Genomic DNA, 13786 nt, shown 5'->3' with positions numbered 1-13786 from the left:
TTTCTTCTGATTTGTCCACCTCTAATTCAACACCAAAAATACAAACCACTTAACACATAAATGCAGACTCCATCATTTCAAAAATGACCATAGTTATATACACATGAAATTCAGATGACACTAAAAATTTCAATAGCTGAGGACTAATAAAGTTCATGCATTTTTACATTTATCAAAGTTTGCATTTAACCTTGTTAAGCCTCAAATCAAAAGCAAAAATTTTTCAAATAACTTAAATTCAAAGAAATCTAAGACAAAACCAAAATTAAAAGAAATGAAATTTGCAATGCCATATTTTTGAAGAAATTTTTAAATTAAAATTATACACATTCCCATGTTCCCTAACACATAATTTCAAACAAAATATATCCAGACTGTTTATAAAATGCCTGGACATCAATAATTAATAAAAGCTTATAAGAATAATAGCTCACTATTTCCATGGAATCTTAGATTATAATGGAGAACTGTATTTTTGCTGAAGGTACCAAACAAGTTTCATAATTTTTTGGAGTTCAGAATATACATTCTCAACAGGACCTGAGCAGGTAAATTTAAGGAAAGAAATGATATCATAGTTTTAAAAGGGAACAAGGGGTACAAATATGGTATTGCACTAATTTTTTCTGCCAGACAAGTAATTTTATCAAAGCAAAATAAAGCTAATTTTCTTAAATTTGCACATGGCATGCATGGTTTAGCAACACATAATGTTGCCTTCTTTCACAAGAATTAGACAGACAATAAGCTAAATGAACTATTCTTGCAGAAACACACTCTAACCTCTCAACCATCTGTCGTTTCTTGTGCCTAACTTTGCTGGCTGCTCGGATAGCCTCCCATTTTTTTAAGTCCTCTTCACTGCATGGCCCAGGAGTAAAACTGATGGATGGTACAGTTGTTCCTAGCTTCCAGGACTCAATCTTACGAGTCAACATATCATCCTTCTTTTGACAAGAAGAAGGAACTAATACTCTACAGCTATTAATTTTGTCTTTTGATGGGGATGTCCTTTCAAGTACACAGAGAAATCTGGCTCGGATTTCTGGTGGGAGAGTCCAAGGTTCTGGAAAGGGGATTGGGTGATATTTATCTGGGGCTCCAGATAAAGGCACATCTTTCTTCTGTGTTGGAATTCTGCGAACAATCATGTCATCTTTTTCTAAATCTGGAAGTACAGGTTCACCTTCTCTCTGTTGCAGAATTATATCTCTCTCTATGAAATCATCTGGTACAGCAAATCTTCTAAAATCTTCAAAAGTTTGAAGAACAACAGGATTCGCATGGAAAGCCCCAGTCTTCCTAACAAAGTAATCATCATTTTCTAAGTCAGGATCTAATACTCCATTCTCAGTATCATTTCTTCTGTAACCCGGGGCATAAAAGACATTCCTTCGGCATGTTATGATCCTTGGGCCAGAAGTGGGATCAACTTTAGTCTTTGTTTCATCAGACAAGATGTCATCAGAATATGTTTGTAAGGCCTGAAGTAATAAAAACTGACTGAAGCATATAAAAGAAAAGGAAGGTAGAATCTTAGAAACTATTTTAAAAGGCAAGTAAATTAGAGACAAACTAAACAATATTTACATGTAAATATTTTTAGGTGCTTAGGCAGAGAGATTGCTCTACTATCTAGTGGGAGGGGGGGAAAACTTATCATATCATGCCTTTGCTATTACATAATGCTGCATAAAAAAATAGAAAACTAACTCAACTAATTAAAAAAAAAAAAAAAGACTTCAATGGAGGAAATCAGACATGCCAAAGAATGGGACTGAGTTGATTTCTCTGCAGAAAAGCAAGTGTTATAAATAGGTTGAGTTTATCAAATATTGTCTTCACACCAGCTGACTGTATTAACTAGGGAGGAAGATCCAAAATCTACAGCTAAAAGAAGTCTTAGATTGTTTGCTTAAGGTCCTCATTGTAGGTGAGATATCCAAGCATACAGAACTTAAGCAATTCACTTTAAAGTCACATAGGTAATAAATAGCTAAGTGCTTAATTCAAATTCTGAGCTGTGTTTCTTAAATTAAGTTAATAAGAAGGAAAAATAGTAAAGGACTTCCATATTTGGAAGACATACATTTAATCTAATAGGCATATTATACCTTATGAAAAATAAAAAATAAAATACAACCAGAAGAGAAACATTTCACTGTTATTCCTCTTCTTTCAGTTCTCCCCATAAGTTTCACGCTCAAATGTTTCTACACATGCTTTCTCTTTTTATTTATAAACCTTTCCATTACTCCTCCAGGTATAAAATAATAATTATGATAAAAATATTATACTGCCATATTTTAGGAAAAAGATTTTAAATCAAAAGTGTATTTGCTCCATATTCCATAATACATAATTGCGGAGAAAGCACAGAATTCCAAGCTATTTTTAAAATGCTTAATTATTAGCATAGAAAAGTCATTATAAAATCATCCACTGATCATTCCCACATATTTTCAGGTTATAATAGATGATGGCCTGGTATAGTAGATAGAATACTGGTCTTAGAAGCAAGATTCAATATCTACTTCTGACATAATACTATGTGATGCTAGCAAGTATTGTACTTTCTAACTACCTTAGGAAGTTATGTTACAAATAAGTAGCTGATCTGTATTGGTGGAAGAAATTTCCACACAGGGAGTTCCTTATACCCATAAAATTCCAGATCTGGCTCAGAGAAGGTTTTTAAATTAAATTTTAAAAAAAGAAAATATTTAGGTCTGTTTTTTTAATAACTAGAAAGTACTTAGCAAAATATTTTGTCTCCAGTATATATGCATGCGATTATAAAACTCTAAAAGTTTCAAAAAAATTTTAAATGCAAATTAAATCACTATGTTGTTCTTTACTTTTAAAAGAGCTTAAATTGAGATTACAAGTGGGGATTTTTTAAATCTATATAAATATCAAGGACATAAGTTTGCCAAAAGCCATCTTTTATTATTTTCAGATTGAATGCATTCAAGATATGACATCTCATGCTTCAGTACAGTAAAAAACAAGATTGTCACATCAGTTTATGTTAGTGCAGCTGCAGAAGCAAGTAGAGAGATAATCTAAGATCACTCTTCAGATGGATCAGACTCATGCAATCATATCAACCTTGATCTATCAGAAGCATCACTGAATTTCCTTTCTGTATTTCTGTTCCATGATTTGGGGGCTTGTTTGGTAGTGAGATCCATCAAGATTGAACGTCTTTGGCAATTGCTCTCTGAACCTCGCCCTGCTCTCTGTGCCATACTAAAAATGGCAGGATTTTGTTCACAGATTGAATTCTCATCTTCTGAGTCTGAATTCTTTCTATTGTGCCATGATACAGGAAAGGGAAAAAGAAAGAAAATAAAAAGGAAGAGATAGAGAAAAATAAAACTAGTAAAATTGTATAAAGTCATAATTGTTTATGGAAGAGAATTCTTTTTTTCAAGAACCAGGCATTGCTTAAAACTGTCAAATACTTCTTTTAAATCTAATATCTCCCAAGACAACCTCAAAGGCTAGAAATGATGACATGGCCTGGCCTAAAACAGTATGAAGAAACTTCCCTCCCCCCACATCTTTTTTTGTGTATACAGATATACACAAAATGAGTCAAGTATACTTGTATACTTTGATATGCATGCTCCACAGAACATGCATGAAGACAAACCTGAATCCCTGAAATTCCTTATACCATGGCTTGTAAGAAGTTGTCTTTTTAATTCTTTTCCAATTCACATCTTCTGGAATCCAACTTTTGGGAAGAAACTTATCAAAGTCACTTCCTGCAGTGGGCACTATTGGACTTAGCTTGCGCACATAAAGATCATCCTTTACAATGTTTGGCATGCCTGTTGCTTTTTCGTCTTCTTCCTCTTCCTCTTCCTCCTCCAAATAGCTAGAGGAGTTTGAAGTTTCTTTTATTGCTGGCCTGTTTTCCACTTTAGTGTCCCATTTCCTCCTCTGTTTACTGTTCAAAACATCCAACCAGTTAAGATACTTTATGAGCAATTTGACAAGGAGCACATAAAAGGCATGCTTTTTGGCTCACAAAGTTCACGCCACTGTGAATGAAGCAAATTAGTTCTCACTTTCACCACTGCAGTCCCTAAAACAAAGTTAAGGCATTATAGATGCATTGTATCACAACCACTGAATAATCAAAGGAACCACTGGAGGCACTGAGAACAATTATTTAGTGACTCTGAGAAAGAAGAAAGAAAAAAGAGAAGAGAGAGACAGTGAGAGAGCGGAAGGGAGAAAGAAGGAAAGAAGGAAAGAAGAAGGAAGGAAGGAAGGGAAGGGAAAAAGGAAGGGGAGAAGAAAAGGAAGGGAAGAAGGAAGGAAAGAAGAAAGGGAAGAGGGAAGGTTAGAGGAAAGGGAAAAGAGAAAGAAAGAGGAAGGGAAGAGGGAAGGGAAGAGGAAGCAAAGGAAAAGGGAAGAGAAAGGGAAGGGGAAAGGAAGGAAAGGAGAAAGAGAAGGGAAAGGAAAAGGGGAAGGGAAGGAAAAGGAAAGAAGGAAAAGGAAAGAGGAAAAGAAAGAAAAGGAGGAAGAAAAAAGAAAGGAAAGTAAAAGAGGAAGAAAGGGAAAGAAGGAAGGAAGGGAAGAAAGAAGGAAAGGAGGAAAGGAAGGAAAGAAGGGAGGAAGGAAGGAAGGAAAGAGGGAGGGAGGAAGGGAAGAAGAGAGGGAGGGAGGCAAGGAGGAAGAGAAGAAGGAAGGGAGGGAGGGAGATAAAAAAAAAGGGAGGAAGGGAGGAAGGGAGGAGTGAAGGAAGGAAGGAAAGGAGAGAGGGAGAGACGGAAAGAGAGAGGGAAAGGGGGAGGGAGGAAAAGAAAGAAAAGGAGGAAGAAGGAAAGGAAGAAAGGAGTGAGGGAGGAAGGAAAGAAGAGAAGGAGAGAGGGAGGGAGGGAGAGAGGAAAGAAGGAAGGAAGGAAGGAAGGAAGGAAGGAAGGAAGGAAGGAAGGAAGGAAGGAAGGAAGGAAGGAAGGAAGGAAGGAAGGAAGAAAAGAAAGAAAGGGAAGGAATTAAGCAAGCGAAGGGAAACAAATTTCACTTGCAAGGTTACTTTTTGGATTAAAATGAATTAACATCACGATAGATATTCAGATCCAATATAAATCTCTCTGACCTCATCAGTTCCTTGAATCCAGTAGCTAAAGGATCAGCTGTAGAAAACTTTTGTGAACAAGTCTTAGACAGGCTGGTTTTCAAGATGGAAAGCTGTCTAGATGCTGAGGAGCATTCATGTCTCTTTTTTGCTTGGAATCTACGGTTGGCTAAGTCATCCAAAATTATATCAGGCAACCTTCGTTCATTCTCTGAATCTGAACCACTGTCACAGTCACATATCACCATCAGATTTGAAGCTGGATTTGAAAAAAATCACATCCTGCTCTGCTAATTTGATGGGAAGTTAAAATGATTCTATTTCATCTCCAATGAGGTCAATCAAAACCAGAAGAAATTAATGAAAACATTAACACTGAACATGAAACCCTTTAAGAACTGGCTATTAAACTTAGAAATATACCAGTAAATTCAAGTGTGTGTGTGTGTGTGTGTGTGTGTGTGTGTGTGTGTGTGTGTGTGTGTATTTTTTTTTTCCCAAAATAGGAACTTTCAATCTCATGCTGATATTCTAAATTGGAAGAAAGAAATCTTTCAGATATGAATGACTAAAATAAGACAGACTGGAGGAAGGAGGGGAACCTCTCACACACACATTATCAAAGAAGGTCCAAGATCTATTTTCTCTGCCATATTCAATTACCATATCAAAATATCACAAAATACACTGAATTTGAAAAATAAACATTTAAAGTTGAACCAAGTACCTTGAGAAGGTTCCATCAGCTTCAGTATATACAGGACTCGCCCAACTTCTTCGATTATCCTCATTCTTATCTGGTCTTTTTTTCCTCAGTGGTGCAGGCACATAGGTTGGCTGTCTACTTTTGTTGGGTAAAAAACGATTGAATGGTAAAGCAGATTTGGGCTCAACAGCGGATATCCTTCGATAGGACATATCATCTTTGTTATAATCCTGCATTTTGAATGTGAGTTCAGAATCTGTGTCACTCTCACAACCTAAAAAGAAGCACACATAAAATTTCCTTTTATTTTTGCTTAACTCTCCAGATTTTGCATCTAACTGAAACCCACACAGCTTGCTTGCTCTGCCTTTCCCTTGGAAACTCAGCACTGCTGATGCTAACTGCTCAGATTATTTTTAGAAATTTGTCATGAAGTTGTGATAAGAACCATTAGGTGGAAGTTGCTTTGCATACTGGAGCTACATGCATTACATTCTTTCACTGTACCGCATTCTATGCAGAAAACAAAGTGCTAATCTCTTGCCAAACCATCTTTATTTCTAGTCTCACTCCCCTAACCTTAAGGGTAGTTTTCCAGAAATCTATTTTGTATGGCAAATTGTGTCATAATCAAGTCAAATCTATTTAAAATAAGGTGATAAAATAGTTCCCAGATAATTAGGTAATTCTAACTAAAGCAATACAAATATATTAAATGTACGCATGCATGTCTATGTTGGAAAAACACACAGACAAACCTCAAAAGATGTTGGATTAGTAACTAGATGGAAGCAATGGGACAAATGTAAGTTATTCATACTGGTAGCAATAGAAATTGCTTTGGGAATTTTCTATTATGATGTAAATCATTTGCAGAAAATTTTAAAAAGTACCCATTTACATTCTTCTTATTCAAATGAGCACAAAATCTATTTTTTACCTTTAGAGAGACGAATAGAGAAAAGTAAAAAAGAAAAAAGACTAGAGAAGGACAAAAAGGAAAGGACCTTGATTTTTCAAATCAAAATATATTTGCTCCAACCAACTATTTCTATTGCTATTATCTCTTTTCCTCCCTTCTATCTCTTTTACTACCATTTTCACTCAATTCACTTTTTTTTCTTTTGTCATGCCCACCACAAAGGCAGCATTGTGCAACAATACCCTCTTAGAGTAATGAATGTTGACAAAAATGGAAGGATCCAGTAGGTAAGAAAAAGATAGTAACCTGAGGGCCACCGGGATTAGTCTAAACTGATGAGGTTCTGTCCCAAATGTGAGAGGGTATCTAAAGCAGCTAACAGAGAAAGCAGAAAGGTAATAGCAAAATGCTATGCTGATGGGGAAAAGAGGTTATACAAAGTGGCTAGAGGAAGAAAAAAAGTTTTCCATAAGTGGTTTTTAACTTGAGATCCATCAACTTCTATTTGCTTGGAATTTTTTAAAAAATAGTTCTATAAATCCAATATAATCTGAAATTCCTTGTATTTTATCTTATGCACTTAAAACATTATTTTGAGAAGGAAACCATAGGAGTCATTTACCAGACTACGAAAGGGGGCCATAACACCAAAAAAGATTAAGAATCCTCTATGTAGAGTTTGTGTTTGAATTGGCAAGTAACTAAAACTACTAGTGCCTCAATTTGTCTGTTATTGGTATTTTTTCCAACAGCATTACACACTACAACTTTTGTCAAAGTGTTTGATTTAATGGAAATTTATACCTAAAAACTTAGATCACTCAGAGCTGAAATTTCAAGTTATTTTGTTTTCTTATATTGTTACTGTGTCTACACATGGCAAACACTTGGTAATTTTTTTTAAACCTACTCACTTGTAAATGGTATACTTCCAATTACAAAGTTCTCTCAAAATTCTTCAGGATAAATAGTACAAATATATTCCTGAAGAAATGAAAACTCAGAAAGCTATTACTTCATATCACATAAGTAGATGTGTAACACAGACTACATAAAGGTGAGCAAAATGAAATAAAGACATAAAGATATGTCTGGAATCAGATGTAGAGAGCGCCAAATCTGCTTAACTCCAAATATACTACTCTTTATGCTACACTGTCAGACTCAAAAAAACAAAAAAACAAAAAAACTTGTCAGTAATAGAAATTCAACTCCCAAAAAAAATTTTTGGGAAAAATAAATAACAAAAATTAATAATAGATTTTATTTTTATGTCTACTAAGAAAGTACTTAAGGATGACAAAATTATGATATCAGCCTGATTACTGTAATAGAATTTACTAAGTCCCTGAAAGGAGGAACTCATTTTATTTCACTGATTATATGTACATCCAAGCCTTAACCACCATTGAATACTGTCAATATTTCTTCTCCCAAAAGTGTCAGGATAGGAGAAAATACGTTTCCAATTCAATTGACTATCATCACTACCGCCTCCCCCCAAAAAAAATTTAAGAGATTATTAAGTCTTTGGAACTATGTTAGGAAGTAGGGATACAAATAGGAAAATAAATAATTACAGCCTCAAGCTTACAGATTTTACATAATGATAAAGTAATAAAGACAAAGTGATAAATAAAGAGGGAAAAAATCCATATAGGTTATGAAAACTGTCAAGTAAGAATAATTGAGGAAATGGGAAGTAAGATTGTATTAGAAGACAATGGCTGAATTGAGCCTGAATTGAAAGCATTTCAAAAGTGGAAAGAGGAAAGTAGACTCTAGAAAGAAAGGAGAGAAAAAACAAAAGTATAAAAATAGGAGAATAGAGAACAAAAATGGGGACAGGAGGTCAAGCAATTTAACTGGAATATAGAGCACATGAAATGGTATGCCTAGAGTGAAGCTAGTTTACTTGGGAATCAATTTTAAATAATTACATGCCATGATAAGGATTTTCAAGCAATTCAATGGGCAATAGGGAGTCACTGAATATTTTTGGGCAGGAGATTTTTATTGGCCTTTATGAGGACAAGAAACTTAAAGCAAAGGCTTTTATTCAGGACTGTTCTACTATTACTTTTGAATTTTCTGATATTTATGCTTTTGTATACATTTCTCTTCCATTTTCTTATTACATTTCTTTAATTCTATCAATCAACATTTATGCATGTTTGGGTATGTGCATACATACATATAGTATACATACACACACACACACACACACTCTACATGTTTTAAGTTCTTTGGACAATTCCATAATAAAATAAGCTAAAAATTTCAATTACTATTTCTCAGTCATTCACTTAAAAATCATCTCAAATAACAAGAATAGTGAAACTACAGGGACTTAAACAAATACTTTATCACATAACTTGAGAATAAACTAACTGCAACCAACATCAGAAATGTTGATGAAAGATAACCATGGAAATAGTTAAAAGGGAATATATCTGATTGTTTAATGGCTTTTTAAAACAAATGTGAGAGTTGGTGAGAATTTATTTTGAAAAAATTCAAAAGTTCAAGAATAACAAAATTTTATTTAGACATGAATTAAGCAAAAGGGTAAACAAACTACTGTCACAGTCTGACTCATAATTCCAATTTTGTAACTATTTCCTGTTGAAGAAGGTGGGAACAGAGGAATTTTCCAGGAAGGAATATTCCTTGCCTGAAATTGCAGTCAGAGCAAATGTCAGATATTTAAAGTCAGAAATACTTGACATGACGATCCAAAAGAAGAGATAAAAAATTATATTTTTCTCCTTTCTTTAAAGATATTGAGAACTATAGAAAATACCAATGTGTTGTTGGTTTTGCTGAATTTTTTTTTCTTTTATATACCTTTTTTATAAGGGAAGCTTCCCTGGATATGGGAAGGGAAGGGCACTTTCAGCAATGAGTAGAACGTAAAATCAAGACATCAATATTTTTTAAGAGACAGTTGACATCCCACTGTAGTAGAAAAAATAATGGTTGAAGAAGTCTTAAACAGGCATCCATATTTTATGCTGCCAACTTTTTTTTAATCCAGAAACACAGATTTAAAGAGAAAAATATAAAGTAATAGTAAAAGAAGAAAATATTAACACTGCTACATAAAGACATAACTGCTTAATAGCCCTAAATATTTCTAGCTATATTTGCTCCAAAACATGTCTCCCCTGATTTCCCCTGCAACAATAATACACAATCTCTTTCATCCAAGGAAAAGCATATTAGTTGAATAACTTTAAAAGAAAAATTAAGTTACCTTCACTGCCTCCTTTCAGAGTTAAATCTGATGAACAGCTTGTGAATGATCTAGACCCAAAAGAATCCAAACTATCAAAGGAATCGTCTCTTTTGTGGTAGGCTGAAGAACTAAGAAATTCTCCACGTTCAGTATACCAAATATCTCCGTAGCCACTGTCCCTGCCACTCCTTTTCAGACTGTTGGAGTCTTCAAGTGCCTAAAGAATTTTATTTTTAAATTAACAGTGAGTTAGTTTAACCTTCCAGGAATTTAATCATCATTACTAATAATTTTTGTTTACATATTTCACTCAAAAGGCACTGAATAGATAAATAATCAATAGATAGACCAACATTTTCTCTATTAGGTTTAAGACAAACATATCTAAATCAAAGATGTTTAAGTGTGAAAAAAACAGATTCTGGTTTGTATTTGAATGATTAGAACCTTTCCAATACTATTAGTACTTAAACATAAGAAAGATGGGGAATCTATTTATGTCCACCTGCATTTTTGACTTCCTTCACAGGTTAATTGTATACTATTTCAAAGTCTGATTCTTTTTGTACAGCAAAATAACTGTTTGGACATGTATACTAATATTGTATTTAACTTATACTTTAACATATTTAACATGTATTGGTCAACCTGCCAAGATATATTTACATATATCTTGTAAATAAAAAGCTGTAATAAAAAAAAAAAAAAGATAGGGAAGTAATTTTTAAAAATAAAAAACAATGTTACTGAAGTAAGAGAAACGGCTGGTTTAATAGTAAAAGACTCAGATAAAGAATAAGAGGATCTTGATTGAAATAACGATTCTATTACTTACTATGGCAGCTAGGTGGTACAATAAATAGAGCTGCAGGCCTAGACTCAGGAGGACCTGAGTTCAAATTCTACCACATGCATTTAATAGTTATGTGACTTAAGACAAATCACTTAACTTAGCTTGCCTCAGTTTCCTCATCTATAAAATGAGCTGGAGAAGGAAATGGCAAACTACTCTAGTATCTTTGTCAAGAAAACCCAATTAACATTAAATAGAAATAACAATAACAACAACTAATATTTGTATAACACTTCAAGGTTTACAAAGTAAAAAAGAGAATACTAATTTTTCAAATAGAAAAAAATGTGGGGGTGGCTAGGTGGCACAGTAAATAGAGCACCAGCTCTGAAGTCTGGAGGACCTGGAGGAGTTCAAATCTAATCTCAGACACTTAACACTTTCTAGCTATGTGACCCTGGGCAAGTCACTTAACTCCAATTGCCTCAGCAAAAAAGAAAGAAAAATGTGGTATAAATATCATATACTTGCAAATACTGTCTGATGTCTAATTATCAGACTTCCAGAAAAGAATATTACTGTATAATAGAATACAAATTGACATTACCAATAATTATTATAAATCACAGAATCATGGAATTTTAGAAATAGGGTAAGGGGACCCTTAAAAACAACTTTATCCAACTTCTTCATTTATAGATGAGAAAACTAGAAAGATGAACTAACTAATAAGCCAGTTCCCATTTATGATAGCTAAATAAACGCAGTTACAAGAATACAAAGATTATATTTGTGATATGACAGATTATATTACACTTAAAAAACTAGGTTTCTTACCTTAGTCAGAGCTTGTCCCAAAAGGTTCTCAAATGCTTTCAGATTAAGGTAAGGACCGTTATAATAAGGATTATTCTGTGCTTTTCTGCCCAGCCAATATAAGGTAATCAAAACCTAAAGAGGAAAATAATCTCACAAGTCAAGATTATTAATCAAAATGTGGAAATATGTTTGACATGATTGCACATGTATAACATATATCGTCGTGTCTGCCATCTTGGGGAGAAGAAAGGGAGGGAGAAAATTTTGGAACCCAAAAGCTAACAAAAAATGAATGTTAAAAACTATCTTTACATATAATTGGAAAAATAAAATATTTATGAAAAAAGATTATTAGTCAAGCATTTAACTCATTTCCATCAAATAATACGAAAAAAAATACTAAATTATAATTCAATTTAAGGCTAAACAATAGAACTTATCAATTTTTTCATCTAGAAAGTATTAAAGTTTTCTGCTACTATTCTGAAGAGGCCTGTATCTTGAATATGTTGATAAACTGAACAAGATATTCTGGATGGCGGGAAAGAGGAAGAATAGGAAATAGTAAGGATGGAGATGAGTTCTTGCCCAATAAATACAAAAATACAAAACATAAAATTATTATAGCAAAGTAGTGTCTAGACACAGGAGTAAAAATATTTTAATAAGTGACCTATTTATATAGAGAACTTTGAATTTTTACTAAAATGTTTATTCTAAGGAAAATATTTCTAGAAATTCCTTCCATTTTTGTTAATCACCTCAAGAGATATATAATTATATAGTTTTACATTGCATAATTACACAGATAATAAATATAAACCTTAATATTACAGTGATACTGGGGGAGATGAAATTTATCAATTTCCTTTCATAATACTATTATGTTTTATATCTGTTTTATAATTTGTTTTAAAACATGTACTCTCAAATTTCATATAACCAGATTTTAAAATACAGTTTTCAAATTACACCATTTACACATACACACATAAACATTTGCCTAAAACAATTTTTGTACTAAGCATACTACTGCTACCCCTGCCCCTTTCTTATTATAGCCCAGCTTCTCTTCTTTTTATCTAACAAAGATTTAGGAAGCACATGCAATGCTTAGAGCCAAGATTTCACAAATGAATGATTTCCAACAAAAAAAAGGGGGTGGGGGGAGGAAGGGGAATCATTGGAAAAGAGGCAGAACTTATTAGCTATCTTCTGTGCATATGTAAGGGTGACATAATTTGGGTGGAGATAGAAAGGTAAACATAGCTTACATTTTTTACTCTTCTATCAGTCTCTTCTTGCCTGCAAAGAAGAAAAACAAGTCTGAATGATATGAAAACTTAAAATTTTAAAAATTCTCCAATTAAAACCATTTATTTCTATTTTGAATATCAAGAACTTCTGATGGATCAGAATGCAGATAGTCCATTAAAAGTAAGAATAAAACATATAACAACCACTCATATTTACACTGATAAAGGCAAACAAATTTCTCTAAAATAAATGATAAATTTTCTGCCAAGGTTAATAAGAATGGCTTTTCCTATTAATCATAATCTAAATAGAGAGAAGTTAAAAGCCTGTTTTTTCTAACATCACCTTTGCCATGTCACTCCAAAGCAAACACTAGGAGGTTTGTGCATATGAATTTTCTTTGCTACTTTTTTTTCCCCTGAGGCAATTGGGGTTAAGTGACTTACTTGCCCAGAGTCACACAATTAGGAAGTGGTAAGTGTCTGAGACCACCTTTGAACTCAAGTCCTCCTGTCTTAAGGGCTGGTGTTCTACCCACTGTGCCACCTAGCTACCCCATTCTTTGCTACTTTTAAAACAAAAACATAAGGTTCTTGAGCTCAACTAGTTTTTATATGAATACAGAGATTTAGATGGGATTTATTTGTCTGTGTAGATGCAAAAAAGAAACAGGATAAATGTGATGATAGTGATGATAATGATGACGGTGATTTTAATATATACAGCATTTTACATTTTGCGATACACACACAGTTTCATGTGAGTCTCACAAACAAATCTGTGATATAAGTACTATAAACTACAAAAGTTTTAGTGCAGTTTTGAACTTATTAAAACTTATTAAGGACTGAAACTTCACTAAGATTTTTGGGACACCCTCTTTTATTATTATTCCTATTTATTTTTACAGATGAGAAAAATGTTGCTCTAGAGATGAAGTAATGTGTCCATAGACA

General features: G+C 33.4%; 1 protein-coding gene across 5 annotated transcripts in view; it reads right to left on the bottom strand.

Annotated features, from left to right (window-relative positions):
• Positions 1-11694, bottom strand: part of LMO7 (LIM domain 7) — a 62324-nt gene extending 50630 nt beyond the window's left edge. Inside the window, exons 1-6 of one of the 5 annotated variants that reach the window (XM_051983937.1) lie at positions 11592-11694; positions 9980-10178; positions 5823-6075; positions 3659-3958; positions 3112-3312; positions 784-1503 (exon numbers count right to left, since the gene is read on the bottom strand). In XM_051983937.1, the coding sequence (XP_051839897.1) occupies positions 784-1503; positions 3112-3312; positions 3659-3958; positions 5823-6037 (1436 nt within the window). In that variant the 5' untranslated portion in view covers positions 6038-6075; positions 9980-10178; positions 11592-11694. Of the gene's footprint in view, positions 1-783; positions 1504-3111; positions 3313-3658; positions 3959-5116; positions 5359-5822; positions 6076-9979; positions 10179-11591 lie in introns of those variants that run through there. The other 4 variants (XM_051983935.1, XM_051983939.1, XM_051983940.1 and 1 more) reach the window with 4 other exon arrangements.
• Positions 11695-13786: the final 2092 nt, after the last annotated feature.

The sequence above is a fragment of the Antechinus flavipes genome, chromosome 3, assembly GCF_016432865.1.
Source record: "Antechinus flavipes isolate AdamAnt ecotype Samford, QLD, Australia chromosome 3, AdamAnt_v2, whole genome shotgun sequence".
In the NCBI taxonomy this organism is placed as follows: domain Eukaryota; kingdom Metazoa; phylum Chordata; class Mammalia; order Dasyuromorphia; family Dasyuridae; genus Antechinus; species Antechinus flavipes.
Note: the sequence above shows the minus strand (reverse complement) of the source record. Positions and strands in the feature narration are given on the sequence as shown.